General features: G+C 39.8%; 1 protein-coding gene across 6 annotated transcripts in view; it reads right to left on the bottom strand.

Annotated features, from left to right (window-relative positions):
• Window positions 1-1,569: 1,569 nt before the first annotated feature.
• The window catches only part of THADA (THADA armadillo repeat containing), a 362,728-nt gene continuing 339,892 nt past the window's right edge, over window positions 1,570-24,405 (bottom strand). For all 6 annotated transcript variants that reach the window (XM_036925595.2, XM_036925596.2, XM_057497255.1 and 3 more), the window contains 2 exons: window positions 19,970-20,139; window positions 1,570-2,690 (listed from right to left, as the gene is read on the bottom strand). In XM_036925595.2, coding sequence (XP_036781490.2) covers window positions 2,295-2,690; window positions 19,970-20,139 — 566 coding nt within the window. In that variant the 3' untranslated portion in view covers window positions 1,570-2,294. The remainder of the gene's footprint in view (window positions 2,691-19,969; window positions 20,140-24,405) is intronic.

Raw genomic sequence — 24,405 nt, 5'->3', positions numbered from 1 at the left:
TTACCTGTTAAGGTGTTTAGAAGATAAACAAGTATAATCCATCTTACTTGTTAAATTGACAAAGCATAAAAATGACGAAAGCCAGGTCTTTGGACTACGGGCAGTTGGGTGGAGGGCCAGAACTGGGGGGGTTGGGGAGGGCACCAAATCTAGGACCCTACAGTTTGGAGCCAATGACAGTGACTTCAGAAGAAGTTACTCTTACACTTAGTCTACACTGGCTCCTAGTCAGGGCTGGGCAACTGGCTGACACTCATAGCCCAGAGTACCCAAGAACCCTGGCTGTTCTGTTTTGTTGTTGAAATATCCCAAACCACAAGAGTTTGAGGGTGGCCCTGACAGGGTATTCTGAGTTTCCCCTGGGAATGCATCTGCAAAGTGTGAGACAGCCAGCTCCCCAGCTACTGCTATTGGAGGTCAGTAACAAGATTTCAGATACAAAACCAGTGGAAACATCTGTCTATCCTGTCGTCCCAGGCAAGCCACAGCCAGCCAGAATCAAAATCTGGTAATGCCCAGTCAATAGCTATGAGAACACCCACTCTGCAGACCTGGTGAGGATTCTGGAGATTAACATGTAAACATGCTATGGTACACATTTTGGTACAGAGTACCTGCTGGTATAAAATATTTTTATTATTATGCAACTGTTTTTATTTTATTTTAAATGGAGAAAAAGCAAGGCAGGAATTCTACAATGAGCTAGACTTTGCTGGGGCCAATTTCATGATTCTATCATGGTTATCACCACACTACGCCAATAATTCCCTGACTTCTCACTGGCCAGGTCTTCTCAGAACAAGAATAAATAAATGTTAGGCTGGCAGTTTTCCATTAAGTGTGGGCTACACAGATGCCTAACCAGGTAATTAATTCAGGATCACAAAAAAACCACATTTTGAGCTGAATGATGCAAAACCACCCAGGGAATTTCCTGTTCTCTTTAGGACACAGCTCTGGATACTAAGTTAAACTTTCTTCCTGCTCTTCCTACAGAGCCCTTTATGCTTGCAGTACTGCTGTGTTTTTAGTGTTGGGTGGTTTTCTTTCAAAGAGAAACAAATTATATTTGAAATATGTCTTTCTGAAATAAGAAATGACCATATAAAATGCTCTCTCTTCTAAACTGCCCCTAAAGACCCTCAAACATCAATAAAATAAGTCTAAGTGACTGCATACCTGAGAAGTATTTAAAAATATTTATAGACCCTAAAAGCTAGACCAAGTTTATATATTACTGCTGAAAAGGCTTTTTCAGATAACTAGGATGATGAATGTGGATGAGGCTACAAGCTATGAATTTCAAGATAATTGTGTGTGGGTAATACTTAACTCTGAAATTATAAATAAAAAATAGCAAGTCAATGAGAAACAGGACCGGCAGCAAAATGTATGCAAGAGTGACACCTGCTGGGTGTCTGAGGAAGAGGGCTGGGCTGGGCTTGGAAAGGCAGAGGGCCCTCAAGGTTTCCAGATTAAATCACTGAAATGGATAAATGTGCTTTCTGGTATCTTAACTGAGAATCTTCTTGTTATTGCCACCAAGAAAATGATAGTAAACAGTGGAGGTATCAAATAAATCATTTATTCTGGCTCTTGTTGCCCCAGTTTCCTTCTAACAGCCAAGAGTTGATGCTTTAACTGGGTAACAAAAATCAGGTTTCCTAGCATTAGCACAAATACTTTTTTAAGAGATAGGACCCTTCAATGGCTTCTTAATAATTACAATGGCATGTGTAGGACACTGCAGGACTTAACAAGAAGATAGCAAAAAACAAAACTATTTGTGTGAAGTTGATCCTAATTCTCCCAGGATCCAACATTTGGAACATTTCTGCCTTAGCTAAAATGGAATTAAATTTGGAATTCTGACCAAATGGGCTGCTTGCCGGCTACTCCAGCTCCTATGTCCAGCCAAAAAAAGTGGGGGAAAATCACGTGTTCAAACACTATTCTGTATAGTTGAATCACAGAAAATGCAGGCCAGCTATGCCTGGGTATTAGAGATCCTGCGGGAAGAAAAAGGCTCATTCAGGCCCACAGGTGGCCTGCACCTGGAAACAGAGTAAATATTCAGTGTGGTAGCCTCACTTCCTACAGTAGCTGCAATAAACCGGGCTGCCTTGCATGAGTGAGCTGAAGAAAAATTCCTCTGTAGGAAGGGACAGAAGACTAGACTCACAGAAAACCAGACTCATGAAGGGGAGGAAATATTTCAACTTATGTCCAATGTTTCCTGTAGATTTAGTTGGGGAATAACCCACCCCTACTCTATCCCCAAAAGTTGTCTTTCTTCAAAATGCCGCTTCTGTTCTCTGAAGAGTTAACTGATTGACTTCTGTAGGAGAGTCGGAAGCCCTGACAGCTAGGATGTCTGCCCCTTCCTTTCCTTCCAGAAAGGCCAGCAGCCTCAGGCAAGCCAAAGTCCTTTCCTCTTGAATGCGCAGTCTCATGAAATCCACTGTCTTCAAAAACTCAGCAGTTGGTGGCAGCTCTCTGAAGAGCTGCGAAATGAGACGGTACTGCTTTGACGCTGTTCTTTGAAAATGATGGAGCCTCTCAGGGCTGAGGGGATGCCAGCTGGACTTGGAGAGGAGACCGAAAATGTGCTTGTAGAGGTATTTCACGAAGATTAGGGTCTCAGCCCAAAAGTTGACTTCTGCTTTTTCAAACAGGTAGTCTCCTTCCACCTAAATCAAACGAAAAAGCCCAAAGTCAGCCTTACAGGGGATAGTGACAAGCCAGTCTAGACCAGTGTCCTGCCAGATGCAGAAGAGGTATGTCCTCTCCCCCACCTGGCAGAAGGCCCACTCTTGCCAGCTAACATCCACATGTACACACCACTTGGAACCTGAAGGTCACCTCTATTTTTAGTTGGTATACTTCTCCACCAAAGAGGAATTTTCTTCCTCAGACTTAACATGACCTTTGATAAAGATATGTTTGCGGTTCCAAGCCAAGACGTTTAGGGGGCCTGGTGCTGAAAAGGGGACCAAAACATGGGAATGGGCCCTAGACCTAACGATGCAACCAGATATGAGAGAGAAGGGAGGAAGGGCAATCTCAGCAGCAGTACAAAGAACAAAGAATTACCAAATACGAGACAGTACTCTCTGCGTATGAAACCAAAGTTCTATAATGCTGGGGATTTTCAAGGTCATTTTATCACAGACACTTTATCTTGTCTCCAAATTTCCCATAAACAGGCTGCTTTTTGAACTCTTGGCCTGCTAGGGATGCCAAGAAGGCCAGCTGAGTCAGACACTGGTGGATATGGCTTTCCTTTCTCAAGATACTTTTGCTACTTGTCTTGGTCCTCAGTATCCCTACCTCATTTGCCTCCCCTACCTGAGGAGGCTAATAGTTTTCTTTTAGCAGTAAATAACCTTGGAAGGACCCTGCTTCTCTGTAAATGTTTCACCTTCAGTCCTAACTGTGGGGGCTCCTAGCTACTCCAATGCTGACCAATAAGCAGTCACCATAATTAAACTCTCAACTTCCAAAGGGTCTCTTTCTATTTTTATAAATTGAGGTAAAACTGACATGATTTAGTTTCAGGTGCACAACACAGTGAAGCAACATCTGTATACACTGCAAAATGATTACCACAATAAGTCTAGTTACAATCTGTCACCCTATGAAGTTAATACAATACAACAGACTGTATTCTCAATGCTGGACATTAATCTCCATGACATTTATTATATAAGGGAAGTTTTACTTCTTGATCCCTTTCACCCATTTTGTACCGCCTCAGTCCCCCTCCCCTCTGGCAACCACCAACTGTTCTCTGTATCTGTTAGTCCAGATTTTGTTTTGTTTTGTTTTTGTTCTTGTTTTTGAAGATTCCACATGTAAGTGAAATTGTGGGATTTGTCTTTCTCTGTCTGCCTTGCTTTATTTACTATAATACACTAAGGTCCATCCATGTTGTTGCAAATGGCAAGATTTTACTCTTTTCTATGGCTGAGTAGCAGTCCATTGAGATTTGTGTGTGTGTGTGTGTATTCACTCACACACACACACACACACACATCTCTCACATCTTTATCCATATACCTACTAATAGGCACTTAAAGTCGCTTCTGTATCTTAGCTATTGCAAGTAATGCTGCAATGAACATAGGGGTGTATATGTCTTTTTGAATTAGTGTTTTTCTTTAGGGTATCTTTTTAGGTAAGATACCCAGTAGTGGAATTGCTTGATCATTTGGTAGTTCTATTTTTAATTTTTTGAGGAACCTCTATACTGTTTTCCATAGTGTCTGCACCAATTTACATTCCCACCAACAGTGTACAAAGGTTGCCTTTTCTCCATATCCTCACCAACACTTGCTGTTTCTTGTCTTTTTGATAATAATCATTCTGATAGGTGTTCAGTGATGTCTCATTGTTGTATTTCCCTGATTAGTGATGTTGAGCATCTTTTCATATGCCTGTTGCCATCTGTATGTCTTCTTTGGAATAATGTCTATTCAGAGCCTCTGCCCATGTGTAAATCAGACTTTATTTATTTATTTATTTTTTCATTTCATTTATTTATTTATTTTTAATTTTTAGATAATTATTTTTTATTGAAGGGTAGTTGACGCACAGTATTACATTACATTGGTTTCAAGTGTACAACACAGTGATTCAACATTTATATACATGATAATTCTAGGTACCAGCTATCACCCTACCAAGTTGTTACAATATTTTTACTATATTCCTTATGCTATACATTACATCCCGGTTACTTATTTATTTTACCATTGGAAGTCTGTCCTTTTTTTTTTGTGAGGGCATCTCTCATATTTATTGATCAAATGGTTGTTAACGACAATAAAATTCTGTATAGGGGAGTCAATGCTCAATGCACAATCATTAATCCACCCCAAGCCTAATTTTCGTCAGTCTCCAATCTTCTGAGGCATAACAAACAAGTTCTTACATGGAGAACAAATTCTTACATAATGAATAAGTTACATGGTGAACAGTACAAGGGCAGTCATCACAGAAACTTTCGGTTTTGCTCATGCATTATGAACTCTAAACAGTCAGTTCAAATATGAATACTCATTTGGTTTTTATACTTGATTTATATGTGGATACCACATTTCTCTCTTTATTATTATGATTTTTAATAAAATGCTGAAGTGGTAGGTAGATACAAGATAAAGGTAGAAAACATAGTTTAGTGTTGTAAGAGAGCAAATGTAGATGATCAGGTGTGTGCCTGTAGACTATGTGTTAATCCAAGCTAGACAAGGACAATAAAACATCCACGTATGCAGAAGATTTCTCTCAGAATGGGGGGGGTGAGGTTCTAAGCCTCACCTCTGTTGATCCCCAATTTCTCACCTGATAGCCCCCCTGCGACTGTGCCTGTCTTAGGTTGTTCCTCCCTTGAGGAATCTTACCCGTCTCTGGCTAACCAGTCATCTTCTGGGGCCATACAGGGAAATGTAAAGTTGGTAAGTGAGAGAGAAGCCTTATTGTTTGAAATGGTTAGCTTTTTTTTTTTCTTTGCATATTTATGCCCTGTAGCTTCTATGCCCAGCATTTGTCTTGAGGTATCTTTACCACTTGGAAGAATAAGAACTCATTTTAATGAACTTAATTTTTAAATTATCTTTTTATTTAAATTTAATATTTCCTGTGATGCAAGGAGATTCATTGGAACCCAAGGAGCAGGGAAGAATACACCTAGAGAAGAGAGATTACATTCTCATTTGAAATTTCTCATTTATAAATGAGGCAAAGGATTTAAAAGAGAAGCAGTAAGTGTCAGGTAATGGATTTAAGAAGTAGACTAGATAGGTATGATTCTGCTATTTCTTTTTCTACCCCTCCAAACCCAGGTGCTGGAATTCTGGCCCTGGACAAGTTCCTGGGCAGGTCTACAGCCCTTATTACTCCTTTAAAGAACAAGAACAACCTTGACAGTAATTTAGAAGTCCCATCTACTTGAATTTATAAACTCCATATTTGTATCCAGCCAGTTTGAGCCCTCCCCAACGAGGGCCTGCAGTTTGACCTCTGGTCTCCATGCGCCAGGCTCCTTGAGGCTGCGCTCCTGTCTCAGACCCCTCTGGAGCCCAGCCGGAGGTGAGATGACTGGGGCAAGGGCACATCCTGTGGAGTTGGTGCCTCTGTCTGGCTGCGTCAGCCTTTGGCATAGCAGTCACACAACTGCTGCTGCCTTCTCGTCTGGGGCCCTTCTGTAGTTCTTCTTGGAGACCTGCAGGCTTGGAGCTTTCAACTATAGTTCCTTTGACACAAGATTTACCACCTCGGCTGGCTGCTCCCTTCTGGCTGGCCCCAAACATTCCCTGACATTCCACCTCCCCCTGCAGGGGCTTCCCACCTCCTTCAGCCCCTGGGTTTCTGATCTCTGCTCAGTCATTTGCCTTTCTGGACATAATCCCTTTTGAGATGACTGACAGCTGGTTCATTTGTGTGGTCCCTGGCCCTCCAGGAGCAAAGCCCTTGTCCTCCCCTGGGCAGAGGGTCTGCTCTTTCCCATGAGGCTCTCTGTCTTGATCTCTCAATCTCTCTCTGCTGTCACCAGACAAGCATGTCTTTCACTGAATTCCAGGGAACACTTGCCAGTTCCTGAGTAGTTCCTTAAAGCCCTCAACATTTGACTTCAGATGGGAGAGAACTTCTATCCGTTTGTCTAGGACAGTTTTCTCCAAATGAGTTCTTTACCTTTCTTATCAGTGTGGAAGGTATATGGCGGGCTTAAAACTATACTGGTTTCATAATTTTTTTTTTTTTTTTATTGAAGGGTAGTTGACAACAGTATTGCATTACATTAGTTTCAGGTGTACAACACAGTGATTCAACATTTATATACATGATAATTCTAGGTACCAGGTATCACCATACCAAGTTGTTACAATATTTTGACTATATTCCTTATGCTATACATTACATCCCGGTTACTTATTTATTTTACAATTGGAAGTGTGTTTATATATATATATATATATATATATTTTTTTTTTGTGAGGGCATCTCTCATATTTATTGATCAAATAGTTGTTAACCACAATAAATTTCTGTATAGGGGGGTCAATACTCAATGCACAATCATTAATCCACCCCAAGCCTAATTTTCATCAGTCTCCAATCTTCTGATGCATAACGAACAAATTCTTACATGGAGTACAAATTCTTACATAGTGAATAAGTTACATGGTGAACAGTACAAGGGCAGTCATCACAGAAGCTTTCGGTTTTGTTCATGGATTATGAACTATACACAGTCAGTTCAAATATGAATATTCATTTGATTTTTAAACTTGATTTATATGTGGATACCACATTTCTCTATTATTATTATTTTTTAAAAAATGCTGAAGTGGTAGGTAGATACGAGATAAAGGTAGAAAACAGAGTTTAGTGTTGTAAGAGAGCAAATGTAGATGATCAGGTGTGTGCCTGTAGACTATGTGTTAATCCAAGCTAGACGAGGGCAATAAACATCCACGGATGCAGAAGATTTCTCTCAGAACATGAGGGGGGAGGTTCTAAGCCTTACCTCTGCTGCTCCCCATTTTCTCACCAGATGGCCCCCTGCGACTGTGCCTGTCTTAGGTTGTTCCTCCCTTGAGGAATCTTACCCGTCTCTGGCTAACCAGTCATCTTCCGGGGCCATACAGGGAAATGTTAAGTTGGTAAGTGAGAGAGAAGCCTTATTGTTTGAAAAGGTTAGCTTTTTACTTCTTTGCATATTTATGCCCTGTGGCTTCTATGCCCAGCATTTGTCTTGAGGTGTCTTTACCACTTGGGAGAATTATGATACTCGGTAAATTTGACATGTGGCACGAGTTCTATTTAAAGGTTGTGATTAGGTAGGAAGAAGAAAAGCTATAGAAGTAGCAGACGGAAGAAAACATGGGAAGATTGATTATTTCTTTGACATATCTTCTTGTAGAGTAACTTCAGCATGGATAGGTTTTAAACTACTAATTAAATTGTGCACACACATTAACATAATAGGAATATAGTTACCTAACCAAAGCATACCTGTAATTACCAGCCATCTCCAGTGAAACCAAGAAAACCAGTTAGGCACCTTAGGCATTTGTGAAAACTTATCTATGATATGGTGGATATTGTCCAACTGAACTTGAACAGTCTGAGAGAATTCAGATAAACTAGAACAACCCATTCCTGGGGACTGTTCACATCCCATATGTTCTTTTAAAGATAAATAGTCTGTGGTTGTAAGATTTTGGAGTGCTACAATTTGCACTTATCCTAATTCTTGGTTGAGTTCCAACAGTATAGATCCAGTCCAATTTTTGTTTTACTGTATGCACAGGTCAGCTTAGATATCTCCTTCATCATTCCCATGGCAAGTCCAGGAACTGGTGGGATGAGTGCATCTACACCTGTGACAGTGCGTGGATCTTTGTTGGAGTTTTTTTTTTTTTTGCTGATCATCTTCTGTCATGAGTCTTCCCGAGAGTGCTGATGTTGGAAGTTCTTTTTCATATCGTATCTTAGTTCATTTTAGGGGTAGCCAAATTAGGCTTTGATCCTCTGTATAAACACAAACAGACCCTTTGCCTACACTTTTATATGCCCTTTATATCATTGTGTAGAACTCATTAGAGGTCACCACATAGGAACTGCTTTTTTTTTTTTTTTTAATCATTAATCTACACTTACATGACGAATACTTTGTTTACTAGGCTCTCCCCTATACCAGGTCCCCCCTATATACTCCTTTACAGTCACTGTCCATCAGCGTAGCAACCTGTTGTAGAATCACTACTTGTCTTCTCTGTGTTGTACAGCCCTCCCCTTTCTCCCACCCCGCTATGGATGCTAATCTTAATACCCCTCTTTTTCTGCCCCCCCTTATCCCTCCCTACCCACCCATCCTCCCCAGTCCCTTTCCCTTTGGTACCTGTTAGTCCATTCTTGAGTTCTGTGATTCTGTTGCTGTTTTGTTCCTTCAGTTTTTCCTTTGTTCTTATATTCCACAGATGAGTGAAATCATTTGGTGTTTCTCTTTCTCTGCTTGGCTTGTTTCACTGAGCATAATACCCTCCAGCTCCACCCATGTTGCTGCAAATGGTTGGATTTGCCCTTTTCTTAAGGCTGAGTAGTATTCCATTGTGTATATGTACCACATCTTCTTTATCCATTCATCTATCGATGGACATTTAGGTTGCTTCCAATTCTTGGCTATTGTAAATAGTGCTGCGATAAACATAGGGGTACATTGGTCTTTCTCATACTTGATTGCTGCATTCTTAGGGTTAATTCCTAGGAGTGCAATTCCTGGGTCAAATGGTATGTCTGTTTTGAGCATTTTGATGTACCTCCATACTGCTTTCCACAATGGTTGAACTAACTTACATTCCCACCAGCAGTGTAGGAGGGTTCCCCTTTCTCCACAGCCTCGCCAACATTTGTTGTTGTTTGTCTTTTGGATGGCAGCCATCCTTACTGGTGTGAGGTGATACCTCATTGTAGTTTTAATTTGCATTTCTCTGATAATTAGCGATGTGGAGCATCTTTTCATGTGTCTGTTGGCCATCTGTATTTCTTTTTTGGAGAACCGTCTGTTCAGTTCCTTTGCCCATTTTTTAATTGGGTTATTTGTTTTTTGTTTGTTGAGGCGTGTGAGCTCTTTATATATTCTGGACGTCAAGCCTTTATCGGATGTGTCATTTTCAAATATATTCTCCCATACTGTAGGGTTCCTTTTTGTTCTATTGATGGTGTCTTTTGCTGTACAGAAGCTTTTCAGCTTAATATAGTCCCACTTGTTCATTTTTGCTGTTGTTTTCCTTGCCCGGGGAGATATGTTCAAGAAGAGGTCACTCATGTTTATGTCTAAGAGGTTTTTGCCTATGTTTTTTCCAGGAGTTTAATGGTTTCATGACTTACATTCAGGTCTTTGATCCATTTTGAGTTTACTTTTGTATATGGGGTTAGACAATGGTCCAGTTTCATTCTCCTACATGTAGCTGTCCAGTTTTGCCAGCACCATCTGTTGAAGAGACTGTCATTTCGCCATTGTATGTCCATGGCTCCTTTATCAAATATTAATTGACCATATATGTCTGGGTTAATGTCTGGATTGTCTAGTCTGTTCCATTGGTCTGTGGCTCTGCTCTTGTGCCAGTACCAAATTGTCTTGATTACTATGGCTTTATAATAGAGCTTGAAGTTGGGGAGTGAGATCCCCCCTACTTTATTCTTCTTTCTCAGGATTGCTTTGGCTATTCGGGGTCTTTGGTGGTTCCATATGAATTTTTGAATTATTTGTTCCAGTTCATTGAAGAATGTTGCTGGTAGTTTCATAGGGATTGCATCAAATCTGTATATTGCTTTGGGCAGGATGGCCATTTTGACGATATTAATTCTTCCTAGCCATGAGCATGGGATGCATTTCCATCTGTTAGTGTCCCCTTTAATTTCTTTTAAGAGTGACTTGTAGTTTTCAGAATATAAGTCTTTCACTTCTTTGGTTAGGTTTATTCCTAGGTATTTTATTTTTTGGATGCAATTGTGAATGGAGTTGTTTTCCTGATTTCTCTTTCTGTTGGTTCATTGTTGGTATATAGGAAAGCCACAGATTTCTGTGTGTTGATTTTGTATCCTGCAACTTTGCTGTATTCCGATATCAGTTCTAGTAGTTCTGGGGTGGAGTCTTTAGGGTTTTTTATGTACAGTATCATGTCATCTGCAAATAGTGACAGTTCGACTTCTTCTTTGCCAATCTGGATTCCTTGTATTTTTTTGTTTTGTCTGATTGCCGTGGCTAGGACCTCCAGTACTATGTTAAATAACAGTGGGGAGAGTGGGCATCCCTGTCTAGTTCCCGATCTCAGCGGAAATGCTTTCAGCTTCTCGCTATTCAATATAATGTTGGCTGTGGGTTTTTCATAGATGGCCTTTATTATGTTGAGGTACTTGCCCTCTATTCCCATTTTGCTGAGAGTTTTTATCATGAATGGATGTTGAACTTTGTCAAATGCTTTTTCAGCATCTATGGAGATGATCATGTGGTTTTTGTCTTTCTTTTTGTTGATGTGGTGGATGATATTGATGGACTTTCGAATGTTGTGCCATCCTTGCATCCCTGGGATGAATCCCACTTGGTCATGGTGTACGATGGTTTTGATGTATTTTTGAATTCGGTTTGCTAATATTTTGTTGAGTATTTTTCTGTCTACGTTCATCAGGGATATTGGTCTGTAGTTTTCTTTTTTGGTGGTGTCTTTGCCTGGTTTTGGTATTAGGGTGATGTTAGCTTCACAGAATGAGTTTGGGAGTATCCCCTCCTCTTCTATTTCTTGGAAAACTTTAAGGAGAATGGGTATTATGTCTTCCCTGTATGTCTGATAAAATTCCGAGGTAAATCCATCTGGCCCAGGGGTTTTGTTCTTTGGTAGTTTTTTGATTACCGCTTCAATTTCGTTGCTGGTAATTGGTCTGTTTAGATTTTCTGTTTCTTTTTGGGTCAGTCTTGGAAGGTTGTATTTTTCTAGGAAGTTGTCCATTTCTCCTAGGTTTCCCAGCTTGTTAGCATATAGGTTTTCATAGTAGTCTCTAATAATTCTTTGTATTTCTGCGGGGTCCGTCGTAATTTTTCCTTTCTCATTTCTGATACTGTTGATTTGTGTTGACTCTCTTTTCCTCTTAATAAATCTGGCTAGAGGCTTATCTATTTTGTTTATTTTCTCGAAGAACCAGCTCTTGGTTTCATTGATTTTTGCTATTGTTTTATTCTTCTCAATTTTATTTATTTCTTCTCTGATCTTTATTATGTCCCTCCTTCTGCTGACCTTAGGCCTCATTTGTTCTTCTTTTTCCAATTTCGATAGTTGTGACATTAGACCATTCATTTGGGATTGCTCTTCCTTTTTTAAATATGCTTGGATTGCTATATACTTTCCTCTTAAGACTGCTTTTGCTGTGTGTCCCACAGAAGTTGGGGCTTAGTGTTGTTGTTGTCATTTGTTTCCATATATTGCTGGATCTCCATTTTGATTTGGTCATTGATCCATTGATTATTTAGGAGCGTGTTGTTTAGCCTCCATGTGTTTGTGAGCCTTTTTGCTTTCTTTGAACAGTTTATTTCTAGTTTAATGCCTTTGTGGTCTGAAAAGCTGGTTGATAGGGTTTCAATCTTTTGGAATTTTCTGAGGCTCTTTTTGTGTCCTAGTATGTGGTCTATTCTGGAGAATGTTCCATGTGCACTTGAGAAGAATGTGTATCCTGTTGCTTTTGGATGTAGAGTTCTGTAGATGTCTATTAGGTCCATCTGTTCTAATGTGTTGTTCAGTGTCTCTGTGTCCTTACTTATTTTCTGTCTGGTGGATCTGTCCTTTGGAGTGAGTGGTGTGTTGAAGTCTCCTAGAATGAATGCATTGCATTCTATTTCCTCCTTTAGTTCTATTAATATTTGTTTCAGGTATGTTGGTGCTCCTGTATTGGGTGCATATATATTTATAATGGTTATATCCTCTTGATGGACTGAGCCCTTTATCATTATGTAATGTCCTTCTTTGTCTTTTGTTACTTTCTTTATTTTGAAGTCTGTTTTGTCTGATACCAGAATTGCAACACCTGCTTTCTTCTCTCTGTTGTTTGCTTGAAATATCTTTTTCCATCCCTTGACTTTAAGTCTGTGCGCGTCTTTGGGTTTGAGGTGAGTCTCTTGTAAGCAGCATATGGATGGATCTTGCTTTTTTATCCAGTCTATTACTCTGTGTCTTTTGATTGGTGCATTCAGTCCATTTACATTTAGGGTGATTATTGAAAGGTATGAATTTATTGCCATTGCAGGCTTTAAGTTTGTGGTTACCAAAGGTTTAGGGTTAGCTTCTTTACTATCTTACTGTCTAACTTAACTCGCTTGTTGAGCTATTATAAACACAGTCTAATGATTCTTTATTTCTCTCCCTTCTTATTCCTCCTCCTCCCTTCTTCATATGTTGGGTGTTTTGTTGTGTGCTCTTTTTAGGAGTGCTCCCATCTAGAGCAGTCCCTGTAGGATGCCCTGTAGAGGTGGTTTGTGGGAGGCAAATTCCCTCAACTTTTGCTTGTCTGGGAATTGTTTAATCCCTCCTTCATATTTAAATTAAATTCGTGCTGGATACAGTAGTCTTGGTTCGAGGCCCTTCTGTTTCATTTCATTAAGTATATCATGCCATTCTCTTCTGGCCTGTAGGGTTTCTGTTGAGAAGTCTGATGATATCCTGATGGGTTTTCCTTTGTAGGTAACCTTTTATTTCTCTCTGGCTGCTTGTAATACTTTGTCCTTGTCTTTGATCTTTGCCATTTTAATTATTATGTGACTTGGTGTTGCCCTCCTTGGATCCCTTGTCATGGGAGTTCTGTGTACCTCTGTGGTCTGAGAGGCCATTTCTTCCCCTAGTTTGGGGAAATTTTCAGCAATTATTTCTTCAAAGACATTTTCTATCCCCTTTTCTCTCTCTACTTCTTCTGGAATGCCTATGATTCTTATATTATTCCTTTTAGATTGATCACTCAGCTCTCTTAAAATTCTTTCATTCCTGGAGATCCTTTTATCTCTCTCTGCATCAGCTTCTCTGCGTTCCTGTTCTCTGTTTTCTAGTCCATTAATGGTCTCTTGCATCTCGTCCATTCTGTTTTGAAGTCCTTCCAGAGCTTGTTTTATTTCTGAATTCTCCTTCCTTAGTTCTTGCATATTTCTCTGCAAGTCCATCAGCATGGTTATGACTTTTGTTTTGAATTCTTTTTCAGGTAGACTGGCTAAATCTATCTCCCCAGATTCCTTCTCAGGGGAAGATGTAGCAGATGCCGAAGCTGTCTGGGTTAGTCTTGTCTGGATCATATTTTTTTGCCTTTTCATGTTGACAGGTGCTATTGACTGTCAGCTGGGAGGGCCAAAATTTTCACTTGCTACTGGCCTTTCTTTACTGGGACAACTGCGACCCCTAGTGGCTTGTGTTGGGTAATTGCGTGTAGAGTGGGTCTTTGTGTCTTGCCTGGCCGGAAGGGAGAAATTTCCCTTTCTGTGGGCGGAATTTGTCTCAGGCTGCTTCTCTGCTTTCCCAGCGCCCGGTGGGGTAATGGATGGGGGGGCTGCTTGACTGTTTGCCTCCGTGAGGGGTCTCAGAGCTGTTGCCCAGGGGGTTAGTGCACCCGGTTTTCCCTGTAATTTCCAGCTGCTGTACTGTGACCTGGGTTGTTTCCGTCAAGCTGTTAAGTCCCTGTCCCTTTAAGACTTTCAAAAAGCCCCCGCTTTTCTTTGTCACAGGGGCATCAGCTTCGGCACCCGCTCAGAGGTCTTACTCCCTGTTCCCCCAGTATCCAGGGCCCCCTGGGCATGTACTGTGTCTGCGCTCTGGCCCGGATGGCTGGGGCTGGGTGTTCAGCAGTCCTGGGCTCCGTCTCCCTCCCGCTCTGCCTATTGTTCTCCCTCCGGGAGCTGGGGGGAGGGGCGCTCGGGTCCCGCCGGGCCGGGGCTTGTATCTTACCCCTTTCACCAGTCGCTGGGTTCTCGCTGGTGTAGCTGCAGTCTGGCCACTGTCCTGCGTCTTCTGGTCTCTCTTTTAGGGCTAGTTGTGTTTGTTGTATTTTCAAAAGTATATATGTTTTTGGGAGGAGATTCCCACTGTCCTACTCACGCCGCCATGTTGGCTCCGCCTCTCTAAATCAGACTTTATACTTTTCTATTATTGAGTTGTATGAGTTCCTTGTATATTTTGGATATTAGTACCTCATTCGATATGTGAGTTGCAAATTTCTCCCATTCAGTAGGTTTTTGTTTTGTTGGTGGCTTCCTTAACTATGCGGAAGCTTTTTAGTTTGATGTGGTCCCGCTTGTTGATTTTTTGCTTTTTGTTTCTCTTGCCTTTGGAGTCAGATTCACAAAAATATCACTAAGAAGCAATGTCAAGGGATGTACTGCCTATGTTTTCTTCTAGGAGTTTTATGGTTTTGCGTCTTACATTCAACTCTTTAATCCATTTTGAGTTAATTTTTGTATATGGTGTCAGACAGCGATCCAGTTTCATTCTTTCGCCTGTAGCTGTCCAGTTTTCCTAACACCATTGAAAAGACTGTCCCTTTTCCCTTGTATATTCTTGCATCCTCTGTTGAAAATTAACTGCCCATGTATATACATGGGTTTATTTCTGGGTTCTTTATTCTGTTCCATTCTTCTGTGTGTCTGTTTTTGTGCCAAACCCATACTCTTTTGATTACTAACGCTTTATAGTATAGTTTGAAATCAGGGAGTGTGATACCTCTGGGTTTGTTCTTTTTTCTCAAGACTGTTTTGGCTATTTGGAATCTTTTGGGGTTCCATATATATTTTATAATCATTTATTTTAGTTCAGTGAAAAATGATACTGGAATTTTAATAGGGATTGAACTGAATCTGTAGATTGCTTTGGACATACTACAGAATATAGTTGGACATTTTAACAATATTAATTTTTCTAATCTATGAGCACAGAATGTCCTTCTATTTATTTGTACCTTCTTCAATTTCTTTCATCAGTGTTTTATAATTTTTAGTGTACAGCTCTTTCATCTCCTTGGTTAAATTTATTTGTAGGCATTTTATTCTTTTTGATGGATTGTCAATGGGACTGTTTTCTTGATTTCTCTTTTTGTTCATTATTAGTATATAGAAACTCAACATATTTTTGTATATTAATTTTGTATCCTACAATTTTACTGAACTTATTAGTTCTAACAGTTTTTTGGTGGAATTTTTAGGGTTTTTCTATATAAAGTGTCATGCCATCTGCAAATGAGTTTTACTTCTTCCTTTCCAATTTGTATGCCTTTTACTTCTTTTTCTTGCCTAATTGCTGTGGCTAGGACTTCCAATACTGTGTTGAATAAAGGTGGGTGGAGTGGCCATCCTTGCATGCTGTTGAAAGTTTTTATCGTAAATGGATGTTGAATTTTGTCAAATGCTTTTTTTTTCATCTATTGAGATGAATATATCATTTTTATCTTTCACTTTGTTAATGTGGTATATCACACTGATTTATTTGCAGATGCTGAAGCATCCTTATATCTTTTGAATAAATCCTAATTGATCATGGTATATGACCCTTTTAATGAATTGTTGAATTTGGTTTGCTATGTTGAGGATTTTTAGATCTATGTTCATCAGAAATACTGGCCTGCAATTTAATTTTTTTGTGGTGTCCTTGTCTGGTTTTGGTATTAGGGTAATGCTGGCCTTATCAAATACATTTGGAAGCATTCCCTCCTCTTCAATTTTTTGGAAGAATTTGAAAAAGACAGGTATTACATCCTCCTTGAATATTTGGTAGAATTCACCAGTGAAGCTATATGGTCCTGGAATTTTGTTTGTTGGGAGGGTTTTGTTTCTGATTCAATTTCCTTATTAATAATTAGTTTATTTAAAATTTCTGTTTCTTCATACTTGGTCTTGGAAATCTATAAATTTTAGGCATTTACTTTCCATTTCTTCTAGGTTGTCCACTTTGTTCATGTATTATTGTTCGCAGTAGACTCTTGTGATCCTTTGTATTTATGTGCTATTGGTTGTAATTTCTCTTTCATTTATAATTTTATTTATTTGAGCTCTCACTTTTTTCTTGGTGAGTCTTGCTAAAGGTTTGTCTATTTTGCTTATTTTTTCAAAGAAACTGCTCTTAATTTCATTGATGTTTTTTCTATTGTCCATTTAAAATCTATTTATTTTCACTCTGATCTTTATTATTTCCTTCCTTTTACTAAATTTGGCTTTCATTTGTCCTTCTTCTAGTTCCTTTAGGAATAGAGTTAAAATTGTTTATTTTAGATTGCTCATGTTTCTTGACATAGGCCCGTATTGCTAGGAACTTTCCTCTTAGAACCATTTTTGCTACATCCCATAAATTTCAGTATGTTTTATTTCTGTTTTCATTTGTCTCTGGGAATTTTTTTATTTCTTCTATGACCCAGTAGTTGTTCAGTAACATGTTTAATCTCCATATATTTGTAGTTTTTCCAGCTTTTTTATTGTAATTGATTTCTAGTTTCATACCATGTGGTTGGAAAAGATGCTTGATTTCAATCTTCTTGAATTTATTGAGACTTGTTTTTTGGCCTAACATGTGATCTATTGTGGAGAATGTTCCATGTGCACTTGAGAAGAATGTGTATTCTGCCGCTTTTGGATGGAATGTTCTGTTTATTAAGTCCATCTGGTCTTAATGTGTTAAGGCTGATGCTTCCTTATTGATTTTCTGTCTGGATGATTTATCCATTGATATAATTGGGGTGTTAAATTTCCCCCACTATTATTGTATTGCTGTCAATTTTTCCCTTTGTGTCTGTTAATATCTGCTTTATAAATCTTGGTACTTCTATGTTGGGTGCATATATATTTATAAATGTTATATCATCTTGCTGGATTGACCTCTTTATCATTATGCAGTACCATTCTTTGTCCTTTATTACTGTCTTTGTTTTATAGTCTATTTTGTCTGATAGGTATAAAGCTGCTTTTTCACTTCCAATTGCATGGAACACTTTTTTCCTCTCTGTATTTTCAGTCTGTGTGTGTTCTTATTTCTGAAGTGAATCTCTTGTAGGCAGTATATAGATGAGTCTTGTTTTTTTAATCCAATAAAGCCTCTCTATATATGTTTTGATGGAGAATTTAGTTCATTTACATTTAAAATAATGTTTATAGGTATTTTGTTAATTGTGTTCTGATTGTTTTTATAGTTTTTCTCTGTCCTTTCTTCTCTTTCTTTCCTCCTTTCTGGTTTGATGACTTTCTTTAGTGTTGTGTTTAGATTCCTGTCTCATTTTCTTTTGTGTTTTTACTATGAATTTTTGGTTTGTGGTTATTGTGAAGTCCACATATATATCATCCTATGTATATTATGGCCTATTTTAAGTTGGTAGCATCTTAAATTTGAATATATTCTAAAACTGTTCTTACTATTCCCAACCAATGTTTTGTTTTTCATGTTACATTTTTCATCTTTTTATTTGTATCTTAACTAATTATTATAGTTTTAATTTTACTATCATTTCCTTTTAACCTTCATACTAGCTTTATAAGTGATTAATCCACTACCTTTACTTAACTTTTCCAGTGAGATTTTTACTTTCATATGTTTACATGTAATTAATGAGTGTGATTTTTTTTTTCAGATTAAAGAACTACCTTAACATTTCTTGTAAGGCTGATTTGGTAGTGATGAATTCCTTTAGATCCTGCTTGTCTGAAAAACTCTTCATCTCTCCTTTAATTCTGAATGATAATCTTGCCAGGTACAATATTCTTAGTTGGAACTATTTTCTTTTCAACACTTTTAATATGTCATGCCAGTCCCTTCTGGCCTGCGAGGTTTCTGCTGCAAAATCCACCTATAGTCTTATGTAGTTTCCCTTGTTTGGAACAATTGTTTTTCTCTTGTTGCTGTTAAGATTCTTTTTTTTTTCACTTTGTTGTGAGATTTTATTTCTTACTAAATTTTCTGAATCTTTATATATATATATATTTTTAAGATTCTTCTATCTTTAACTTTTGACATTTTAATTATAATATGTCTTGGTGTAGATTTCTTTGGGTTCACCTTAGTTGGAACTACCTGGGTGTCTGTTTTCTTCCCTAGGTTAGGGAATTTTTCAGCCATTATTTCTGCACCTAAGTTTTCTGCTCCTTTCTCTTTCTTCTTCTGGGACCTTATAATAATGTGAAAGCTACTCCACTTATCTTTTTTTAATTCTTCTTTTCTTTTTGCTTCTCTGTCAGGGTGAGTTTTATTGATTTGTCTTCCAGCTCACACTGATTTGTTCTTCTGCTTCATCCAGTCTACTGCTGAACCCCTCTAGTGTATTTTCAGTTAGTTATTTGTCAGCTCTGTGACTTCCGTTTGGTACTTATATTTTCTGTCTCTGTTGACATTCTCACTGTGTTCATCCATTCTTTTACTGAACTCAGTGAACATCTCTATGACCATTATTTTGAATTATTCATCAGGTAGATCACTTATCTCTCTATCATTAAGGTCTTTTACTCTGAGGTTTTGTGTTCTTTTGTTTGGAACATATTTCTTTGTTTCCTCCTTTTGCTTGACTGTGTTTGTTTCTATGTATTAGGCAAAGCAGCTACCTCTCTCAGTCTTGAAGGAGTGGCCTTGTGTAGATGATGAACCTTCTCTAACCTTGCCCTAGTTCTTGCTAGTCTCTCAAACCTTTGTGATTGCCTAAACTATCTGATTTTTTCTTAATATGTCCCCATTGTTGTGAGTATGCTAAGACTTGTCAGTGGTTCCACAGGAAAGAATCTCATTTAGTACCTACTTTCAGGCTGATTGGAAGCCAGAGCTTTTAAAGTATGCAAATATATAGTCCTGCGGGGCTGCAACTGTAATCCCTTCTGGCCTCCAGGAGATCTGGAGGAGTCCCCTGGGCGACAGTTGCAAAAATCAGGGCTCTAGATGAACGTATAAGCTCCTTTCTGGGAGGCCACATCTAGCTGTAGCAAGGTCAAGCAAGTGTACAATTCAGTCTGCTGTCTGTGCAGTGGCCTGGCAGCAGTGACCTGCTGAGAACTGTCTTACCAACTGTTACCTTCATTTGGAGCTCAGGAACACCAGCCTGCTTGGCCACGAGGGCCAGGCAATCAAGGGGCATTCCCCGTGTGGATTGCAAGCACCTGTTGGATTTAGTTAGGCATCTGGAGAGTGTAGGGGGCAGGCCATATTCACCAGCTTTGGAAACAAAGGGGTCTCTTTCATAGTCTTCTCCCCCACTGATCTGAAGACTTACCACTGGAACTCTAAAAGCTGCCCCAGCACTCCCAGCAGGCTGCCATGGTCATGTGGAGACTTTGCCAATCAGTTACTGCTCTGTATTTGAGCATTCAGAAGCACACTTTCAGAAGGTACATTAGGCACAAGTAAGCCTGTAAGAGTTACAACCAGTGGGTTTAGGACACTCTAACCCTGCCTCTACTGCCCTGAAACCCTAGGATTACCTGATGTGTGCTCTCCACATGGGCTGTGAGGTCATCATCCTCTCCCAACAGCCATCCCAGCAGGACTGGGAGTCCAGGTTCAAGCTGGTCCCACTGCTTGAGCAGGTCACAGAGCACAGCCAGGGCCAGAGTCAGCGCGATCGAGGCATCTACCTGGCAGAAGGCAAATTCTGTGGAAACAAGAGAGAGGCAAACAATGAATGTGCTGCTTGGGGCCAGCCCAGGGATGCTCTGCAGAACTCTGGGAATGTGAAGGGCCTCAGGTAAAATCACTGCCACCAGCCTGGCAGGGAAGCTGATAGGAGAGGCTCACTAAAGGTTACTAATACACTCCTGAGGCCTGCTGTCTACACAGCTAGAATGCATCATAGGCCTGAACACCACCATTTCCATGCCTCCTATTCCAGTGTGGACAGATGCAAACTCACAGGACTAGACATTTATCTCCCCTCAGCCTGTCTAGTGTAATTGGAAGGATATCAGGAAAGCTATTTCCTTTGAAGGCTTGCCACAATGCCCAAATTCCATTGGTTTGTCCCATTTCTCTGAAAGTACATTTTTTTGGCCACATAATATATTAAGTCTCTAACATTTCAGAACAGAGCATGAGCAAACTTTTTCTTAAAGGGAAAGAGAGTATATATTTTAGATTTTGCAGGTCTTCAGGCCTCTGTCACAACTATTCAACTCTGATGAAAGCAGCCACGACCATACGTAAACAAATGGTTGTGGCTGTGTTCCAATAAAACTTTATGTATGTTCCAATAAAATTTGAACCTCATATAATTTTCTCATGTCCCAAAATAATCCTCATGTGTTTTTCCCCCAAATATTTAAAAATGTAAAAACATGCCGTACAACAACAGGTGGTGGGTTGGATTTGGCTGTTTTGCTGCCCTCTGTCTTAGAGTTCACTTTTTAGACACTTGTCCTCCTAGCTGGCTGGGGGAGGAGCTGAAAGAATAGAATGGGGTGCAGAAAGAGGAAGTAGGTGGCTTGGAGAAACCATCATTTACTTCACCTTTTTGCCTCAGACATCCTAAATATGGGTTTGAAAGGGGGCTCGGGAGTTGACACTTCTGCTAACAACCCTGCCCCTCCCACCCACAACCTGGAGGTGATCTGAAACATGGGACTAAACTCCCCCTGCAAAGACAGTGAACCTCTCTGGAGATCTATCTGTGCACCAAGCCAGTCTTTCAATGACCCAATTCTGTTGAGACTTCATCTTTCTCAAGTCCACATCTCCAATTCTAGCACACAGACATGGCCCTCATCATTTGGTCCCAAAAGCAATGTGCTCAGCAGACTAGGAGAAGCCTCAGAGTCCAGACTGGAAGGCTGAGTACCCCAGGGTTTTGAACCAGGCTTAGTGGGATGGCGCCACTGAGGGCCTATTATGTGCCAGGCCCTAACTAAGTATTTTCTCTCCAGTCCTCCAACATCCTCCAACACACCCAACATGGTTGGGTATTACCATCCCACAGATGAGGAATTTAAGGGTCAGATAGAGTAACCCACTTGTATAGTCATAGAACTTTAAGTGGCTACAAAGAAATCAGATTTGCAACAAGTTTCATTGTGCATGAAAAGCACAGATTTGGAGAATTAGCACCAACATTCCAGACCCATAGGTTTATATAGTGAGATAAGCAGGATTGGTGACCCTTAAGCAGGTGCAGGGCTACCCACAGAGCATAGCCTTGACTCATGGATGCAGCCAAAGGACTCATGTTGCCATCCTCAGAGCCCAAATCAACACCCAGGAGACTGGCCTCACAGTGCCCCTAACTCCCCATGCTGCTGGCTCTTCAACCTGGAGCCAGGATTTAAACTGGGAAACAGAAAAAGAGGATGGAGGTGGGGAAGGAGGAGGGGGTGAAGATACATTTAGCTATAGGTCTCAGCCATATGTTGGTCCTGCCTTTATAGTAAAAGTCTGTATTTTTATCTCTACTTGACTCCTCTCCATATTTCTCAACTGGTTTAGAATTTAACTGGTATCTTTTGAACCTCAAAGAATTGAAAATACATATGAAAATCAGCAAAGGATTAGACACATAGCACCTGCTCAAAACACTCCAGTTTATGGCTCTGGAGATCATGACATTTTTTTCCTTTACCTCACTTGATTTAATTTAAACATAACATGGGGACTGCCATAAAGAAAGCATCCAATAAATGGTTAATGGATATTATTGTTGGTAATAATGAACACTTTCCTTCTATTGAACCCTTTTGCTCCTGCCACCATGAGGGAGGTTATCTTTATTTAATAAATGAGAAAGCTGTGCTCACTGAGGTTGGGTAACAAGTCCACATTCCCATATTTGGCACTGAGTAGGTCTACCTCAATGCATAGGCTGCTCTCCACCCTGCAGGGAGGCACTGGACAGACACTCCCAGCACCCCAGTTTTATTACTTTTATTCATTAAAAAAGTGCCCAGCTGGGGGACATATTTTGAAAAAAGGTCAAAGCTCTGAGCCCTTGGTATTGTGGCACCAGCAGCAGATCAGCTTATCTTGAAGCATTTCAGAAAAATCTACCTTCTTTTTGTATCTTTTTCTTTTTTTTCAGGAAAATCTACCTACGTTTTCCCGCGCCCCCCCCCCCCCCCCCACCCGTTTTTGGTCTCCTTAAGGCAAGAACTGAGAGCTCCACAGGGCAAAACAACATTTCATCCACTAGCAAAATCAGTGTCTGCAGTTCAGGTAACACTCCTGTTAGGTCCAAAAAGAACACAGGGAGGGACCAGAGAGGCCAGACTGCCTCACCTGCCCACCTGACAGGATAGATATCCCCTATCCCACACCATTTTGCCATGAATCATGCTTAGGATATGGCACCAGAGTGACAGGAAATGACAGAGGACACAAGAGGAGAGCTGGTGTGATTTGGCTAGAAGTGGATCTAGAGAGAATTATAACCATCCAAACCACTTGACCCTGAAGAGGAGGAGGTAAGGGGAAGGAAAACTGATGGTGGTGGGGTTCTGGGGGGAAGAATAGTTGGATTTAGATCTTATGCTTGAGGGGCCAGGTGCACCCCACCAAGTTCCCTCTTTTACTACTTTTGACCTGGACTAAGACAGCTCAAGCAGAACAGCCATGATCTCTTGGCCAAATGCCTTTTGAAGGGGAGTCTGAAGAGTAGGGAGAGGAATTTTTCACCTAACCTTGAAGGCCAGCCTGGTTCACACAGGCTTGCTAGCCATCAAGGAAACAGGAAAGCAAGTGACCAGGCAACAAGTGTGTCTTAAGAATATGTTGTTTGCAATGGAATATTATTCCGCTATAAGAAGAAAACAAATTCTATCATTTGCAACAACATGGATGGAGCTAGAGGGTATTATGCTCAGTGAAATAAGCCAGGCGGAGAAGGACAAGTACCAAATGATTTCACTCATTTGTGGAGTATAACAAAGCAAAACTGAAGGAACAAAGCAGCAGCAGACTCACAGACATGGAGACGGGACTAGCAGTTATCAAACGGAAGGAGTAGGGGAGTGTAGGTGGGGAGGGAGGGAGAAGGGGATTAAAGGGCATTATGTTCAGCACACATAACGTAGGTAGCTCTTGGGGAAGGTGGTATAGCACAGAGGAGACAAGTAGCTAAAACTCATAGAAGAAAACATAGGAGGGAGTAAAGCTTTGTGACTATGGATTAGGCTATGGTTTCTTAAATATGACATCATAAGCACAAGCAAAGAAAGTTAGATTTCACCACAACTGAAAAATTTTGTATTTCAAAGGACATCATTAAGAAAGTGAATAGACAATTCACGTAATTGGAGAAAATATTTGCAAATCCTGTATCTGAGAAGGGGCTTGTGTCTAGAATACATAAAGAACTCTTAAAATGAAATAATAAAAAGACAACTCAATTAAAACATGTACATAGAATCTGAATAGATATTTCTCCAGAGAAGATACACAAATGAATAAAAAGCACATGAAGATATTTAGCATCATTAACCATCAGGAAAATGTAAACCAAAACCACAGTAAGATTCCACTTCAGACCCACTAGGAAAACTATAATTAAAAAGATAATAAGTTTAGGTGAACAGGTGAAGAAACAGAAACTCATACACTGTTGGTGAGAACTCAAAATGATGCAGCCACTCTGGCAAGCAATCTTGAAGTTTCTCCCACTCCTATGCATATACATAAGAGAAATAAAAGACATGCCCACACAAAAACTTGTACATGAATATTCACAGCAGAATCATTAATAATATCCAATAAGTGGAAATAACCAAGATATCCATCAACCAATGAATGGATTAAAAAATGTGGTATATCCATACAAGGGAATATTATTCAGTCACAGAAGGGAATGAAATAGTGATCATGCTATAACAAAAAAGAACCTTGAAACCATTATGCTAAGTAAAAGAAGCCAGACACAAAAGACCACATATTGTATAATTCA

This window comes from Manis pentadactyla, chromosome 2 (assembly GCF_030020395.1).
Source record: "Manis pentadactyla isolate mManPen7 chromosome 2, mManPen7.hap1, whole genome shotgun sequence".
Lineage (NCBI taxonomy): Eukaryota > Metazoa > Chordata > Mammalia > Pholidota > Manidae > Manis > Manis pentadactyla.
This window is presented reverse-complemented; position numbering and strand designations above follow the sequence as displayed.